The sequence below is a fragment of the Talpa occidentalis genome, unplaced genomic scaffold (genome assembly GCF_014898055.3).
Source record: "Talpa occidentalis isolate TD23 unplaced genomic scaffold, MPIMG_talOcc4v2.1, whole genome shotgun sequence".
Taxonomy (NCBI): Eukaryota; Metazoa; Chordata; class Mammalia; order Eulipotyphla; family Talpidae; genus Talpa; species Talpa occidentalis.
In genome coordinates, this window is record NW_026555331.1 from 111,833,473 (window position 1) to 111,851,080 (window position 17,608).

A 17,608-nucleotide genomic window follows, 5' to 3' on the forward strand; every position below is an offset into this window, starting at 1 on the left:
ATATGTACCACATCTTCTTGATCCATTCATCTATTTTTGGGCATTTGGGCTGTTTCCAAAGCTTACCTATTGTAAATAGTGCTGCTATAAACATAGGGGTGCAGGTGTTCTTTGGAATTGATGTTTCTGTGTCCTTTGGGTAAATACCTAGGAGTGGAATTGCTGGATCATATGGAAGCTCTATGTTTAGTAGGTCCAGAAATTTTTGATGCTGACTAGGAGAGGTGAGAGCACACCCACCTGTCTTCTTCCTGACCTTACACTAAAGACATTAAATCTTTTACCAAAAGTATAAAGTTAGCTTTATATGCTCTTTATCAAATTAAGGAAATTTCCACTTATCCCTAGTTTGGGGAGATTTTTATCATAAATAAATACTGCATTTTCTCAATTTTTTTTTCTATATCTACTAATATTGTTTTTTTTTTCTTTCTTCATTTTGATAATATGGTAGATATTTTGACTTTTGATTGCTGAATCATTCTTGCAACCTACAGATAAACCACACATGGCAGTTGTATATGTCCTTTTTACATATTGTGAGTTTTGAACTTTAAATATTTTGTTGAGGACTTCTGTATCCACAATTATTAGGGTTATAATTCTTTTTCTTTTCTTGTAATGTCTTTATCTGGGTTTGTTGTAATGGTATTACAAGCCTCATAAAATGAGATGACAAACAATCACATTTAAAGTGATTATAAATATTTTAGATTAAGGTGTGCCATATTTGTAACATTTTCTTTTTGTTGTTGCTTCCACATAACCATCCATGCTCATATCCCATCTACCTCCGTGCTTCATCCCCTTCAACCTTTCCCTTATTCCCTCTGGTAACCATTATTTTCTTTTTTGCCAAGTTCATATTTTTATTTCTTTTATTGTTTGTGTGTTTTATTTTAGGGCTTTTTTGGTATTTATTGTCTGTAGATGAGTGAAACCATTTGATATCTGCCTTTCTCTTTTTAGCTGATTTCACTCAACATAATCGCCTCAACGTTCATCCATTATGTGCCAAATGCCACCACTTCATCTTTTTTTCACAGCTGTGTGCTATTCCTTAAATATATGCCCCACAGTTTCTCTATCCATCTATTGAAGGGAACTTGGATTGGTTCCATGATTTGGTAGTTGCAAGCAGTGCTCCTATGTACATAGGTGTAGATAGCTCTTTTCATGTTAAATTTTTCATGTTATTTAGATAGACACTTAATAGCAGTATTGCTGGATCAAATAGGATTTCCACTTTTATTTTCTTGAGACATTTCCATACTGTTTTCTACAGGGGCTGTACCAACTTGCTTTCCCAGCAACAGCAGATGAGAGTTCCTTTTTCACTGCAACATCACCAACATATGTTAATTCCATTCTTTTTTATATGGGACATTCTCACAGGATTGAGGTGGTACCTCAGCATGGTTTTAATGTACATTTCTCCTACAATAAGGGATGTTGAACACTTTTTTCATATGTATAGGCCATCTGAATGTCTTTAGAGAAATGTATTCTAAGGTCCTTTGCCCATTTTTTAAATTGGTTTGTTTCTTTGTTGTTGGATTGTATGAACACTTTGTAAATTTTGTTAATTAACACCATATCAGATGCATAGGGTGCAAATACTTTTTTCCTATTCTGTAGGTTGACTTATTGTTTTTGTGATGATTTCTTTTGGGATGCCAAAACTTTTAGGTTTGATATAGTCCCACTTGTTTATTTTCAGTTTTGTTTCCTTTGCTGCTGAGGTTTCATTCCCAAATACATCTTTGGTAGTAGTTCTGCAGTGTATCTTTCCTTGGGCTCTTAGAATAAACATTAATAGCTCATGCCTTGCACTATGCTACTGGAGTTGATTTGATAACACTTATTTTATTTAAAATATTAATCTTTCCCAGATACTGTGTCGAGACTATTCTAATTTTCCTTTAATTAAACACACTGGGAAAATTTTACATGTTAGATGAAGTATAACTTACTTTATACAAACATAACTTAATATTTATGAATAAAGCTACCCAAAGTGATCTCCCACTTGGGGGTTACAAGTAGGTACATATGTGCATGATTTCTGTGTGGTGAAAATGTGGAAGTAACATCCTAATTTCACATGTGAAAAATATTTCTCACTGTAAATTATTATCTAATAAGCTATTTTTGTAAGCTTTTAAGTTTCATATGAGAATATATTGCATGATATGCCCTCATGATAATATATAGTGTTGTGTTGAAAGCTTATAGCCTAGCAGTTTAAAACTTATGTAACTTTATTTTAGAGGATGTTTTGAAAATTATTGAAGATAATGGCTTTAAAATACAGATGCAAAGACAATTGGTATTATCAGAAGACGAAGCACAAACACTGTGTAAGGAATATGAAAATAAAGATTATTTTGGAAATATTATAAAAAACATGACCAGGTATAGTAGATTTCAGGTTTAAAAAGCACAATCTGATTTATTTTTGAATAACTTAAATCATCTCTTAAACCTGCTCTCTGTTCAAATAGTCAATCCTCTCTATTCTGTAAAAATATACAGAATCCTACTTTGTCAATCTCTCTCCCATCTCAATTCTCTTCTTAACTGTCAGTCTTCTCTAGTCCTCCTTGAATATTGTTGGAGTAAAGGGAAGATCTCAGGTGAAGTTGCTAGAGCCTAGTTGAGTTGAATGCTAGAAATCAGGATATGAGACATCATCAAGTCCAAGCAGAGAATTTATTGACTCTCAGGGGCTTTGATAATCCTAAAGATTACTGGTGCTAGGAGAATGGGATGCTAGAAATCTCTAAGTTTCTAGAAAAGGAAGTGAAATACAACTGAGATGGAAGTCAGCAGGGTATCTAAATCAGCAAGCGCTTAGGAGCAATACAGGAACCATTCTGTCAGAACTAAGTCTCTTCCTTTCCTTTGTCTGCTTCCATCCTTTTTATAAATATGTCTTGAGAATATAACAATGGGAACTAATTTCAGACTCCTGTTAAAAGATTGTTTGATGTTTTTCATATATTTGATAAGTACATTGTATTGCCTCTATATAATTAGCTACTGAGCCATTCTTTCATGAACTTATTTTTTCTTCCTAACAGTGGTCCATCTCTAGCTCTTGTTTTATCAAGAGGCAATGGATTACAACACTGGAAAGAGTTAGTAGGTCCAAGCACTGTTGAAGACGCTATAGACTATGACCCAAAGAGGTAAGATTCATGTGGCTGACCAACTTTTTTCATGGGAGCCATTTTAATTTCTTTTGACTATGGAGTAATACAAATGTATTTGTAAAATAAATGACAAATATGTCAAACTAATTTTTTTTTCAATTTCCATTGATATTTTTGGTATACAGTCAAATACCATTTCCAGTGCTTGACAAAAAATTAGTGGTGAAAGAAGGGGATAGAATGTTTATTAAGAGTTTAATATGGTACACATATCTCAACTACATCATTTGATTGCATCCTCACAATCCTCTTCCAAACCAGGTTTTATTATATTTATATCTGAGATAACTAAAATACAGAGAAATTACATAATTGCCCAATAACACATAGTGAGCTAGTAGCCCAACCAGGATTCTATATTCTGTGCTTTTGCAGTGCACCAGGCATATACTCCTTCTTTCTTAGTTATCTGTGAATAACCATCATCATGATTATTTTTTAAAGATTTATTTATTCATACATACAAGAACTGGGGTATAGGCCAGAGTTGTGGGGGGTGAGAGGACTCACCAGAGACAGAGTGGGGAACAGAACAGGCAGATTGACTGAAATACACTGCTGAGGGGAGCAGCGGGCGAGTCAGGAGAGGTCTGCTGAGCCATGTGCGTAGGTCCTTGGCCGGGGATCGAACACATACTGCAGTGGCTATGGCGAGCTTCATGGTTGCATCTGAACCCGTTGCACCACCAGGGAGGCCCACATCATCATGATTATTTAAATACTCATGCCTTTTCATCTTAATGACTAATGCCTCCTTGGAAGGAGACAACATTCATTAAGTGTCTCTGTAATTGCTTGCTTTTGCCTAGGTCAGGGACAAGCAGTTCTTGTTTGATAACAAACGATTTATTATTTTTTAAAGATTTATTTATTTATGCATACAAGCACTGGAATACAGGCCAGAGATGTGGGGGGTGAGAGGATTCACCAGAGACAGAGTGAGGAGCAGAACAGGCAGGTAGACCGAAATACACTGCTGAGCAGAGCAGCGGGTGAGTCAGGAGAGGTCTGCTGTGCCATGTGGGTAGCACCCTGGCTGGGGATTGAACTCATGCTGCAGTGTCTGTGGGTTGCTTCATAGAGCCTCGACTTAATCCCTTGCACCACCAGGGAGGCCCCAATATCAAAAGATTTATATAAATAGGTTAGGTTATCTTTTGTTATATTTTGTTAAGTTATGCTGTAGCAATTTTAACTTGATTTCTATTTCAAAGTTTATGTGCACAATTTGCAATGGAGAGTTTGCCTATCAATCAGTTATATGGAAGTGATTCTTTAGAAACTGCTGAAAGGGAAATACAGTATTTCTTTCCTCCTCAAACCACTTTTGCACTGATTAAACCACATGTACCAGCTGAAGGAAGAGGTAAGTATTTTAAAATAAAAGGCAATGTATGTAATTTCTCCACATCTTGTGAAAATTTTCAAACTACAGAAAAGTTAAAAGAATAATGCAATGGATCAGTCATGTACCTCTATCTAAATTCAACAATTAACTTTTGTCATATTTGCTTTCTGTCGACTTCCTTACCTATCCTTTCCTTTCCCTTGTAATAAAAATGGCATCAAATTTTGGTGAAGTCCTTTTAAAAGTTGATGAAGATGGTGATTTTTTTTCTTCTTACATACATTAATATGAAAAATTATGTTAATGTCAGGGAATGGATCCATCTCTTATTTCTGCAATGTTCTCTGTTTATCTATGGACATGGATCTCTGCCACTTGCTTCCCCAAGCAATCCAAGGGATTTTTCCTTTTCAAAATACTTCCTTTCCTGAGAAGGGGCACCTTCAATAGACTGCATTAGCCTTCATCTTGTCTATAGGCTCTTTCCAATGACTTTACCCTAATTCTTCCTCCATACTGCAAAGGAAATAACCTTCCCTTAGGTTATTAGTTATACAGTCAAATACCATTTCCAGTGCTTGACAAAAAAATTAGTGGTGAAAGAAGGGGATAGAATGTTTATTAAGAGCTTAATATGGTACACATATCTCAAATACATCATCTGATTGCATCCTCACAATCCTCTTCCAAACCAGGTTTTATTATATTTATATCTGAGATAACTAAAATTTATTTATTTATTATATAGTGTAAATCTATCTAGTTTCCTGCTTAGAATGCTTTAGATGTTTCACATTGTCTTTAGGGAAAAGTTCAGAATCCTTCCTAAGTTTAAGCTATTGATGAGAATAGCTTACTTTATTTACTGTGATTTACTTTATTTAATTCCTTCAATGGTGCCTTGCTATTTCAGGGAGAAGAGTTTCAGATGGACTCTTCCCTTCAATCCACATATAGCAAGAAATCCCTTGGTATCTATAACATGGAGATGAAAACATGTCATCACTTTTAGGAGCAGATTCTTTCTAGCCACCTTTTATAGTCCATTAGATGTTTACAGTGGTTTCTGCAAAGGCAGGTCTCAGAGATTGAACATCTTCATCAACATATCAAGTACTTTTCAGTGTCAATCTGGTTCTTTTTAGATTCAGTTTAGCATAAGATTTGGTTTTATAAACCATAATGCAAGTAAAAGTATTACTTTTCTTAATTATGTTAATCAATATGAAGTGGAGGCAATCAGCAAGATTACCAAATATCTGTTTTCCTAGAGGAGATCATAAAGCGTATCAAAGAAGATTTTTTTGATATAATACAGGCAAAGGACCTGGTCCTAACTGAAGAGCAAGTAGAAAAAATTTATATAAAAATAACAGGAAAGGAGTTTTATAAAGATCTGTTGGAAATGCTTACTGAGTAAGTTTCTTGTATATAGTTCTTCGCGTTATAAATGTAGTAATTGTTCATTATAGCAATGTGGAAAATGCAAACATTTATGAAAACATTCCATCTAATTTCATTGATTAAAAATGATTATCCTGTTGACATTTGGGATTCATTTCTTTTCTATTTTCTTCCTTTCCTATATTCCTCTTTCTTCTTCCTTAACTCCTTACCTCCTTTCTTCCTTCCTTTGTTATCTCTCCCTCCCTCCCTCGCTCCCTCCCTCCCTTCCTCTCTCTCAGTCCCTCCCTCCCCTTCCATTCTTTCTTTGTTTCCTTAGGTTTTCTCATTAGATATAGTGGCTATCAGTTTTAAATCTCTGCTTTTAAATCCTGGATTTGTCATGAGACCTAATCTGTGCCTCAGTTTCCTTATCTGTAAATGGGAATAGTAATAGTCCCTATCTCATAGTTTTATTGTGAGGACTAAATAATCAATATGTTGAAACTACTTGGGACAGTTTCTGGCATATATTCCTGGAATTAAGCTACTGCACTCTTCTAGCACAAAATCTTTGGAAGAGGGAGAAATGGAAAAAAAGGGGGGAGTACAGAATCACACGGACAAGGACAAATAAACCAAAGAGTAACTCTCTGAATGAAGCTGTGGCATTTTGTCTAGCCATGTATATAATGTCTACAGTTGTAAATAGTCAACTGAAAGTACTGTTATTTTCAGGGGTCCATCTCGGGTCATGGTTCTGAGCAAGTGGAATGCTATTACGGAATGGAGAAGATTGATGGGTCCCACAGACCCAGAGGAAGCAAAATTCTTGTCCCCAGGTTCTCTTAGAGCCCGCTTTGGAGTTAATATTTTGAGAAATGCTGTCCATGGAGCATCTGATGCCTATGAAGTAACAGAGTCCGTTAATGCTACATTTCAAGTTTTGGAGAATCCTGAGGAAAACTAATGTACAGTACCACCTTATGATTTTCTTTTTCCCCTTATTCCTGAATCAAATTCTATTTCCTGCCAGACACACTATGCAGGTCCTTGCAAGTCTGAAGCCTCAAAGGCAAACCTAGCAGATGCCAGGGATCTGGGGCATAGTGGGACAAGTGAGATACCTTTGGGTTTAAAAGGTTGGGTCTGAAATTGTTTGGCCACTTGAAATGCCACAATCTCATGAAGTCTCATCCAGTAGCCACACTCATTTTCTAAGCATTCTAAAACATGGAATTCACTACCCTGGGTGCTGTATGATAATAGAAGAGATCATTGGGGTCATAGAGTATAGGCAGTCCTTTCGATTACCTGGTAAAGAGGTAGTTATTGGGGAAACATAGTTAAATAAAGTATGTGTAGACTGAATCTGCTCAGTTCTTAATAGAAAATTTGAACACTTTTCCAGCCTGGACAATATGGGAGATCAAGGGTAAGACAGCTGAGCTTTTTCCATCAAACCTACTTATATCCTTATTTTCAAAGAGCAGGCTCATGATCATTTACCTACACTGTTCTAGAAGCTGACTTGAATGTGATGGTATAGACTCTTCTCATGTGGAGTCTTACCCAACTGAGTATTCCAAATCGAGAATCAGTCTCCAAAGCAATAATGAGAAAGCAATGGGAAAAGGGAAAACCTCTCCACACCCAACCAGGTTCCTCAGGCAGAGAACACTGTTCTCTCAATAATGTGCTTTCTTTAATTTGTGATTTCAGTTATTGGGGTTTCTCTCTTTTTCTTAGTTTAGCTAAGGTTTGTTAATTCTGTTAATCTTTTTAAAAAAATAAACTCAAAGTTTTGTTGATATTTTCTATTTCATTTTTCTTCTGTTCTAATCTTTGTTATTTCCTTCTTTTTGTTAACATAAGCTTGATTTTTTTCTCCTTTATCTCTTTAGGGTATAATGTTAAATTGTTTATCTGAGATGTGTCCTCTTTTTTTCTCAGTTTTACTGAGATATAATCCACATAACATGTGTGAGCTTAAAGTATAAAATGTGATGATTCGATATACATATATATTGTGAAATGGTTATCATAGTAAGGATAGTTATATTTCCAAAATTTTACATAGATACTATTCTTCCTTCTTTTTTTAATGTATGTATGTATTGCTATGAACTGACCTCTTAGATGACAACATATGTCATCTAATATGTTATGTTGTTTTGATAGGTTGTATTTTTAATTTTGTTTTTCTTAAGGTACTTCCTAATGTCCTTTTTTATTTATTCTTTGACCCTTGATCATTGAAGAATATGCTGCTTACTTTCCACATTTTTGTGAAGCTTTAAATTTTCCTTCTCCTATTCATTTTATTCCATTCCACTGTGGTCAGAAAAGATATTTGGTATTATTTTAATCTTATTAAATTTGCTTAGACTTGTTTTGTGACTTAACATATGATCTATACTAGAAAAGGTCCACTTGTGCTTGAAAAAACATGTATTCTGTTTTTGGATGGAATGTTCTTTATATGTCTGCTAAGTCCATTTGGTCTGTAGTGATGTTCAAACCTTCTGTTTTCTCATTGATGTTATGTGTGGTGTTCTATTCAGTGTTGAAAATGGAGTCTCTATTATTGTACAGTTATCTGTTTCCCATTAAATTATGACAATGTATGTTTTGTACATCTAGGTGTTCCAATGTTGGGTGCATATGTATATTTATAATTGTCGTATCTTCTTTGTGGGTAGGTTCTTTTATTATTTGTAGTGTCCTTCTTGTCTCTTATGATGGTTTTGCCTGAATATCTATTTTGTCTTACAAAAGTACAGCCATTCCTTCCCTTTTTTAGACACCAATATGCCATTTTCATATACTAACTTCCCATCCATGCTCTTCAACTAATGTATTTCCTTAAACTTAAAGTGAGTTTCTTGTAGTTTCTATATAGTTGGGTCATATCATATTTTGTTTCAGTTTTGATATTTTTCCATTCAGTCACTCTACGTCTTTTTTTTTTAAAAAGATTTATACAAGAACCGGGGTATAGGCCAGATGCATGGGAAGGTGAGAGGATTCACCAGGGACAGAGCGGAGAAAAGAACAGGCAGACTGACGAAATACACTGCTGAGGGAAGCAGCAGGCCAGACAGGAGAGGTCTGCTACGCCATGTGGGACCCTTGCCAGCCGGCCAGGATCGAACTGGTGCCACAGAGGCTGCAGACAGCTTCACAGGGCAGCGCTCAACTGCCTGCGCCACCAGGGGAGGCCCCACTCTATGTCTTTTGATTGGAGACCTTGATCCATTACATTTATAGTAGTTATTGATAGAGAAATATTTTGTTTTGTTTTGTTTTGTTTTGTTTTGTTTTGTTTTGTTTTTTGGTAATCAGGACTCTTATTCACAGACTTTCCAGCTCAGTTGGAGATGGCATGACTTCTGAGATACCACAGAAGCTGGCTTTAGTGAAGTAAGCCTCTTTGTGTTGGAGCAGTTTGGACCTTGGCAGAGTACTGTGACCCTCAAATACCCATGTCATGGGGATGGGGACAGAGACCGAGGTTTTCTGGATGCTGAGAAGTGCATGTTGGGTGTATGCATGTGCAGTTTGCTCCTCTGCACCCAGTCTCAAACATTCATACCTCTAGAGCTACCCGACCCAGCTGACCATCTGCCTTGGACAAGTGGGTGCCAAAGAACTTGGCCCCTGATATAAAGGCTACCAGACCTCATATGTTCTTGTTGTCTATATGGGGTGCATGGTGTCACTGGAAACCTCTACTTCTTTATCTGCTCTCTTTGCACTGGGCAAAAGGGGGAGCTATTGTGCTTACCACCCCAAGTTGCCATCTCTGTTTTTCCCCAGGGCAGCTAGGTTGTGATGGACCCATCTATGCTCCAAAACTAACAAAACAGAGATCAGTCCTCTGGGACCCTTCTCAGGAAAGTTGAGTCACTGAGCCCAAACCAAATCTTTCCCTCCTCTGAAATATGTCAAGAGTTATAGGGTTTCCTTTGACTGGGACATAGACTCCAGCCAGAAGTTGTCCCTCCTCTTTCTGCTGGCTTTTGAGTCTGGATTGTATAAACTTTTCACTTAATTTCTGGATTTCTCACAAAGGGAAGTTATTTGTGAGTTGTTGCTGAGTTGGTAAGTTTGTAGGAAAGGATGGTCCAGGACTTCCTTTTTTGCCATTTTTCTGACATTACCTCTTGATTATTTTGTGTTAGTAATACATTTTTCATCTCAAAATTCTAGTTTTCTAACACTGTTTGAGAATTACACACCTTTGAACATCCATCTGTATTGTTGAATTGTGCAAACTCTAGCTACATGTGAATTATCAGTAAGGATATTTCTCAATTTTTCTTCAAATGTATTTAAAAAAAAAAACTAGGGTAAATTATCATTAGTTTTCTTCACAGTGGTTTTCTTTGTCCAGAGTAGTATAAAAGTCTTTGCCTTCCTTACTTTCTTCACATTCCCCATGCCTTCAAATCAAATAGTACTAGCTGCTGACTTATATGCCTAATAATATTTGAGTTTTGTAATATGATTGTGTTAGGAGGCACACTGTTATTGCCTCAGGAATGGTCCAGAATATCAAACACATAGAAACAACAAGCTATCTAAAAATTAAATAATACATTTCACCAACAGATGGCATACTTCACTCAGTTGTCTACATGCATGTACATGTCTGTCAAGGATTTTATAAGTGAGACAGATAAAGATAAATTTTTTTTGGATTGTAACATTATCTTTGAGAGGTAAGAAGTCAGAAATAATCAGTATTCAAAGACATATACTTATATGTCTTTTAATGGAGTATGTATTAGTTTGTGCTGGTGTTGGTCTTTAGGGGGTCGAATTGGTAGGTAGTATTTAGCAGCACAAGGCAGACAAATGGGCTGAGTTTGACAGTACTTGGAAATATCTTTTTGCCCCTGGAAGAGAAAGGTTAGGCAATGTTATGAAGTTGTCATGATGCCAGCTAAGTGGACTGATAGTGAATCTCACTTGGACTTTTAAGCAGAAAACACATGTCCTGGGCTGCTGTGGAGGAGGCAACTGAGGACTATAAAATCCGTGGGCACAGCTTGGGCTGAGATTTTTTTTTTTATATTAACTTTTCTATTTTTTTACATCATTGTTCAATTTTAAACAATATTTTCTTCCCTCCCCCACCCACTCAGGTGTAGTCCCCATAGAGTTTCCTTCACCAATGCACCTGTCGTGCACCATCACCTCAGTACCCTGTGCTCCTCCCTCCCTCCCTCTGATCCCTCTCCCGCTTCCTCTCCTGTGGAATGTCTCTGATTTATAATTGTCCATTTTTGCTTTGTTGTGTTTTGTACTGTTAATATTTTTTTTACACTGATGTCTTATTTGGTTCCCCTATATTCCTGCTATAAGTGAAACCATCTGATATTTTTCTTTTTCCTTCTGGCTTATTTCACTGAGCATAATTCCTTCTAGTTCCATCCACGTTGCTGTGAATAGCATGAGTTTATCTTTTTTCATTGCCGAATAATATTCCATTGTGTATATATGTTGGGCTGAGATTTTTAAGAACAAAAAATCAAGAGTACTTTCTGGTTGGGTATGAGACTGATTCAAAGACAAATTCAGAGACTGACTCAGAAAGCAGGCAGTGGTATGTCTGAGAAGGAGGCACTTTCTCCCAACAGCAAAAAGGAGATGGGAATGAAGTCTGTGACTTGATGAATTCCAATATATAGAAGAGTCCCCTTCATTTACTATTGGCCTAATTATGTACCTTGATTCTGAAAAAAAAAGAGTTTCTTTGATTGCTCTACTTAGTCCCTTCAACCCCCATCCTAGACAGGACAACGGAATCATTCTTGGTTAGAGCTTACTATATTCTAGCATCCCGTCCTTATTCCCTATTGTAGAAAATTGACAGCTCCCCTAAAATATGTTATGCTCTGTTTTATGAACTCTCTTTGTACTCTTACTGCCTTACAGGAGTGGATCCCCTGATTCTGATGCTTGTCTAAACTGTAAACGTCCTCAACCTTTGGAAGCTACTTTGGATGACCTTCAAAGCCAATTTTTTTATGCTTTTAATAAAGGAAGAAAGTCCACTAAGCAATTGTCTATGTGATTTTCAGCCACTGAAAAATTTCAATGACATAATAAATTTTAAAAATTATTAGAAGACTAAAAATGTTATGAAGTTTAAAAATCCATCAGTTCGATTTGAAAACAGCAGTTTAGATTTCCTTCAGTACCATGATGCAATTTTACTCATAATATCATTTTTTGCTTAACCTCAGTTCTTTACAGCTCATTATACTGTTCATGATGCCACGGTTTGTGAGATTAGGAATCAACTGTCTAGTTATGAGCCTTTTATGTTAGCTAAAATTAATTGATAATATAATATATTCTTTTCCTTTTACAAAATATATCACTGATCCAGAACTCGCCATTATAAAGTTTCTCATCTAGATATTACAGCTACATATTTAGGTTTATCTAGTTATAATACTGTCCTCATGTAACTATTTCAGCTAATATTAGACTTATGCTTATGCTATCCAAACCTGTAAAGGCAAAACTACACAGCATGGACTTAGTTACTGCCATTGTCTTTTTTTTTTTTTTTTTAGATTTATTTATTTTATTTATACAAGCACTGGGTATAGTCAGAAGTGCAGGAGGGTAAGAGAATTCACCAGAGCCAGAGCAGGGAACAGAACAGGCTGACAGACGAGGACACTGCTGAGGGGAGCAGCAGGAGAGATCTGAACGCCATGTGGGACCCTTGCCCAGCGGCCAGCCAGGGATTAAACTGGCACTGCAGAGGCTGCGGCCAGCTTGGCAGCCCAGCACTCAACCACTGAGCCACCAGGGAGGCCCACTGCCATTGTCTTTTAGAAATGTTTCCTCACATTCTAGCAGAAAATGACCTCTCTTGCGTAGGAGAATAAATACTGTGATCTCTGTAGCTGTGGGTAAGTACATTTTTAATATATTATAAATAAAACAGAAAAAAAAAACATTAAGACATAAGTTTTGGGTGGTTAAGGATACAAACAGTGTATTCACAATTACTGAAGTTGATTTTAGTAACTTTATAGTTTTTAAATGTGGTTCCTTGGGCACTTTCTAGATTGTACTGAAATGTAATTTTCATTAGTAACATAATGTAAAATTTCAATATACAATGATTGTCATGTTATGTAATGTGATGTGTATGTGAGTCACAGACTCCAACTATGGTAACCATAACTGACTAGTTATTTGAACAACATGAAGTAGAATCCACTGCAACCTTTGCACTAAGACTGAACAGTGGCAGGCTATCCCAATCACTGACTGAATGTAATGAGCTGCTAAGGCAGTGAGTGTTTCTGAAGATGAGGGACTCCATGGTGGCATACTCAGCTTACCCCCTCCCCCATAGCCTTGGCAAGATGTCCTTAGATATTGAGGATGTCTGAAATATTTTCACCAGTCAGCTTTCCCCCTTCCCTCTCTCTGATGGCTCAAGCCCTATTCAACTCCCTTCCCATTCTATCTCACAGAATCCTTCTATATTTTAGAACCATTTGCTACCTACTTTTCTGAGGACCTAGACTAACACAGAGGAAATAGGAAATAGTTTTTATGTTTGCATGTTTACATATTCTCTCTCTTTCCCGCCTTCTTTTTCTCTTTCTCCTTCCCACCTTCCTCATTTTTGCAGTATCTTCTAATTATGAAAGTAGCACATGTTCACTACATAAAACACCAATAACACTTATGCCTTAAGCTCTTTTGTGCTCCTTTTATTTCTGGTCCTGAGAAATTATTATGTGTGTCACAAAATTCCATCCTATCACATCATGCCTGAGGAACCACATTTAAAAATTCATTTTCACAAAGTCACTGGCAAAAAAACTCTGATACATACATGCTACACAGCTGTGAAAAATGAGGATGTAATTGTATTTTTACATGGAAAGATGTGCATGCTGCATTATCTCCATAAAAAGGGAGAAACTGGAAACTCCAAAATGCTAATATTGACATTTGGGCAGTAATTTTGATATTTTTGTTACTTTATTAAATAATTTCTTCCTCTTATCTTTTTTTTTTTGACTAAAAAGGGGAGATATTTCAAGCATCTCCTGTGGGGCACTAATGTTAAGGCAGATGCCCTGCCCCAGATTTTCCATGGACCTGGCAAATATGATGTTGCATGCTTATCAGTTAAATCACAAAAGTTGAGAAATGAAATTTTGTTTGGTATTCCTGTCACAATAACACAGTATCTCTCTCTTTTTTTTTTTTTTTTATAGAGGCATGTTTGTTTATTTATTTATTTATTTGTTTGTTTGTTTATACATGCACTGGGTACAGTCAGAAGCGCGGGAGGGTGAGAGAATTCACCAGAGCCAGAGTGGGGAGCAGAGCAGGCAGAAGGACCGAAGTACACTGCTGAGGGGAGCAGCGGGCGGCAGGAGAGGTCTGCGCGCCATGCGGGACCCTCCTCCGGTGGCCGGGGAGCAGCCAGGGATCGAACCGGCGCCGCAGATGCTGCGGGCAGCTTCGCAACCCAGTGCTCAACCGCTGCGCCACCGGGGAGGCCCAACAATAACACAGTATCTCTCAAGGTAAAATACTTTTCAAAAAATATTTTTCCATTAGGAAATATTGTCAGTAATAAATATATCAGAAGCCAAAATATGTTCTTTTATTTTTCTCTCTAAGGTGATAGCAAGTAGTTCCACAAATAGTTTGGTTTTATGTTACTGAAACCCCAGCGGACATATCCTAAAAAACTAACTAAGGCTGTACCTGGACATTAGCTATCCAGATATTCATTCAGTTTTTCAATATGTCCAGTTAAGAGAAAAAACTTAAATTTCTAGCATTTGCTGAGTGATGGAGACCATGGAACACATTATATGTGAGGTGGAATCAGTTTTATTGACACGAGAATTAATCTCTAACGGAGGCTGAGGGAAGAAAGCAGGTTACAAAATAATAAGTATAATAGGCTCCTAGTATTTTCTTTAAAATCATGATATAAATGCATAAGGAAAAACTGAAAAATGATTCACCAAAATACTAACAGTGGTTTTTGCAGTAGAGATGCACTGCATGATGGTGAATGGGAATAGGTGGGATTTTATTCTGTATATTTACTAAATACTTGATAGAAAATGTTTACTGTATTATGAAAGACCAGCATAGTTTTAAAACGATTCCAGTTGTCCTAAATTATGAAATTTACTTATAAACATATTGCAAATGAATGTATTTTTTCTGATTAAAGTAACCCAACTCTCAAATAATTCCTATTTAATAGCTAGAACACAGCTTTCTATCCATTTATATTTATCTCCTCTCATTTGTATTTAGGTGGACCAAATATCTAAGGGACAAAAAGAAATTTTTGGCTCTCACACAAAGATCATTACCATATGTGTAATATTAGTCTTAGTCTGTGCTGATGTTCATTTTCAACTTTTTCATACAAAATAACGTGGGCTGGCTAATCAAATTGATAAGTATGCCTAAGTCAGTTTGGTTTTTTTTTTACATTCAGCTTCTGATTTCAGTTAAATATTCAAAGTAAACAGTATTTAAATTTGCAGTCATCTCCAAACTCTTATTGCATTCAGTTTCGTACTTAGAAACTGAAAGAAAAAATGCTTTAAACAATATTTTTTTCTCTATTTCCATGGAGGAATTTCTAACTGCCTTCTCTCACCCCCCAAGCAAACACAAAGAATTCCTACCACCAGAAGGACAAAAGTTAGGCTGTCCCCGCATTTTTTAAAAAGATTTATTTATGTATGCATACAAGAACTGGGGTATAGGCCAGAGGTGTGCGGGGTGAGAGGATTCACCAGAGACAGAGTGGGGAACAGAACAGGCAGATCTACTCAAATGCACTGCTGAGGGGAGCAGCGGGCAAGACAGGAGAGGTCTGCTGTGCCATGTGGGTTTCTCCCTGGCCGGGGATCGAACTTGTGCTGCAGAGGCTGCACATAGCTTCATAGGTTTCGTCTTAACGCCTTGTGCCACCAGGGAGGCCCTGCCTCTGCATTTTAATGGCCTTTCCTAGATTCCTTTCATTTGGATGTCATGCTAAACAGCTATCTGTCCTTCAGTAAGGACAAAAGAGGTTTTATTTTTTTTATGTATTTACTTTTGTTTTGTAACAACATCAAATATTACTTTTGTATAATTAACTTTAAACTGTGGTAATATGGGGGTATCCCCATCAGGTATTACCACCATAGTGCACCCACTACCAACTCACCCATATTGCACCAACATAGACCTTTGTGCTTCCTTCCCTCTTTGTTCTCAGCCTTCTCTCCCCCTTTCCCCCTTAATGCTATGGTTCTGTATTAGCTATCAAGGGTCAATGTCCATAATATGTGGAATACAAAGTAATTAAATTAATAGTCAAATAAAGACAAGCAAAAGAGTTTTAAACAGCAGAAACACGTACCAAGTATTTTATTCATACCCTTGTGTGGGGTCAATCTATTAGATTCCTTTAACTCACTACCCTGGAAGAGCATTGTAGGGGAAGTTAAGCTTTTAGGAGTTGGATACTGTATCTGAGTTCTCATTTGCCTTATTCCTCCACTCTCCTGGCTCACCCACACATATCTCTTGTGTCCTTATGGCTACAGAGAATTGTCCTGTGTGAATACAACATGCAACTTACTCCTCTGAGAAACAGGGACAGTGGTAAATCTGAAGGTTAATTTGTTCTTAAGTCTTCAGATTTCTCCTCTGCAGCCTTGAGTAGTGGGTGGACAAGTGCCCTGGCACAGAGCTGGTGTGTGGCAGTGACGCCACAGCATGCTGAAACTAGGGGCTTTGGAGTCCTGACTCCTCCATCTCAGGCCTAGGGCACCCTGTAAGCACTAGCCATCAGTGTTCATAGAAAGAAATCTAAGATGTCCCGGGTAGCAAGGCGAGCACCACATATACCCAGGTATAAAGCAGGGGATGGACTAAAATCTGTTTCTGGTGCTATTTAAAAGAAGTATGTGAAGCATTGTGAATGTACAGTCAGACACTCCCCACACAGCAGGGTAACCAGAGAACAAAGAATGAGATATTATCTGTCTGCTTGTTCCCTTTCTTTATTGTTATTATTACTTTAGTTATTTTAGCGTTCTCTAGCTAAAAACAGAGCAGAAAGTCACCTTTGTATAAAAAAAACTACAATTTTCCATATCCTGCTTTTCTATATTGTTCAAAAATTTCCTTACATTACAGAAATTGTTCTGCTAACAGTAAATACATAAAGCTCTTTGGCATATCCATTCTCACTTTCCTTCTTACAAGCATTCCTTCTTACAATCATATTTCAAAACATTGCTAACATTCTAACAACAAGCCAAACTGAAAAAGGCACATAATAAAAATATTAGGTATTTTGTTTGTAATATATTTATTTTGAGAGACACTGATTAGGTCAAACTGTAAGAACAAAAGCACCTTTTCCTTACATGGAGAGCTCCAGAGTATGCACACAGTTTTTGTTTGTTTTCCAATAAGTTTTCATATTACCTGTCATCCCAAAGGGTATCCATACCACTATGGCTTGTCATGGTTTAAAAGAAAAATTGGAGCTTATCATTGAGAAAAATACTGCATGATGTGTCTATGAGGAGTACTGCAGTTGTCTTCTAAGGTAGGGGCCGTGTGTCCTGGCTTCACCCTG

The 17,608-nt window shown here is 36.9% G+C and overlaps 1 protein-coding gene across 3 annotated transcripts in view; it reads left to right on the forward strand.

Annotated features, from left to right (window-relative positions):
- The window catches only part of NME8 (NME/NM23 family member 8), a 29,461-nt gene extending 17,379 nt beyond the window's left edge, over positions 1-12,082 (forward strand). For 2 of the 3 annotated variants that reach the window (XM_054692475.1, XM_037518303.2), the window contains 6 exons: positions 2,271-2,415; positions 3,084-3,191; positions 4,430-4,581; positions 5,835-5,979; positions 6,685-6,917; positions 11,890-12,082. In XM_054692475.1, the coding sequence (XP_054548450.1) occupies positions 2,271-2,415; positions 3,084-3,191; positions 4,430-4,581; positions 5,835-5,979; positions 6,685-6,916 (782 nt within the window). In that variant the 3' untranslated portion in view covers position 6,917; positions 11,890-12,082. The remainder of the gene's footprint in view (positions 1-2,270; positions 2,416-3,083; positions 3,192-4,429; positions 4,582-5,834; positions 5,980-6,684; positions 6,918-11,889) is intronic. The other variant, XM_054692476.1, reaches the window with a different exon arrangement.
- Positions 12,083-17,608: the final 5,526 nt, after the last annotated feature.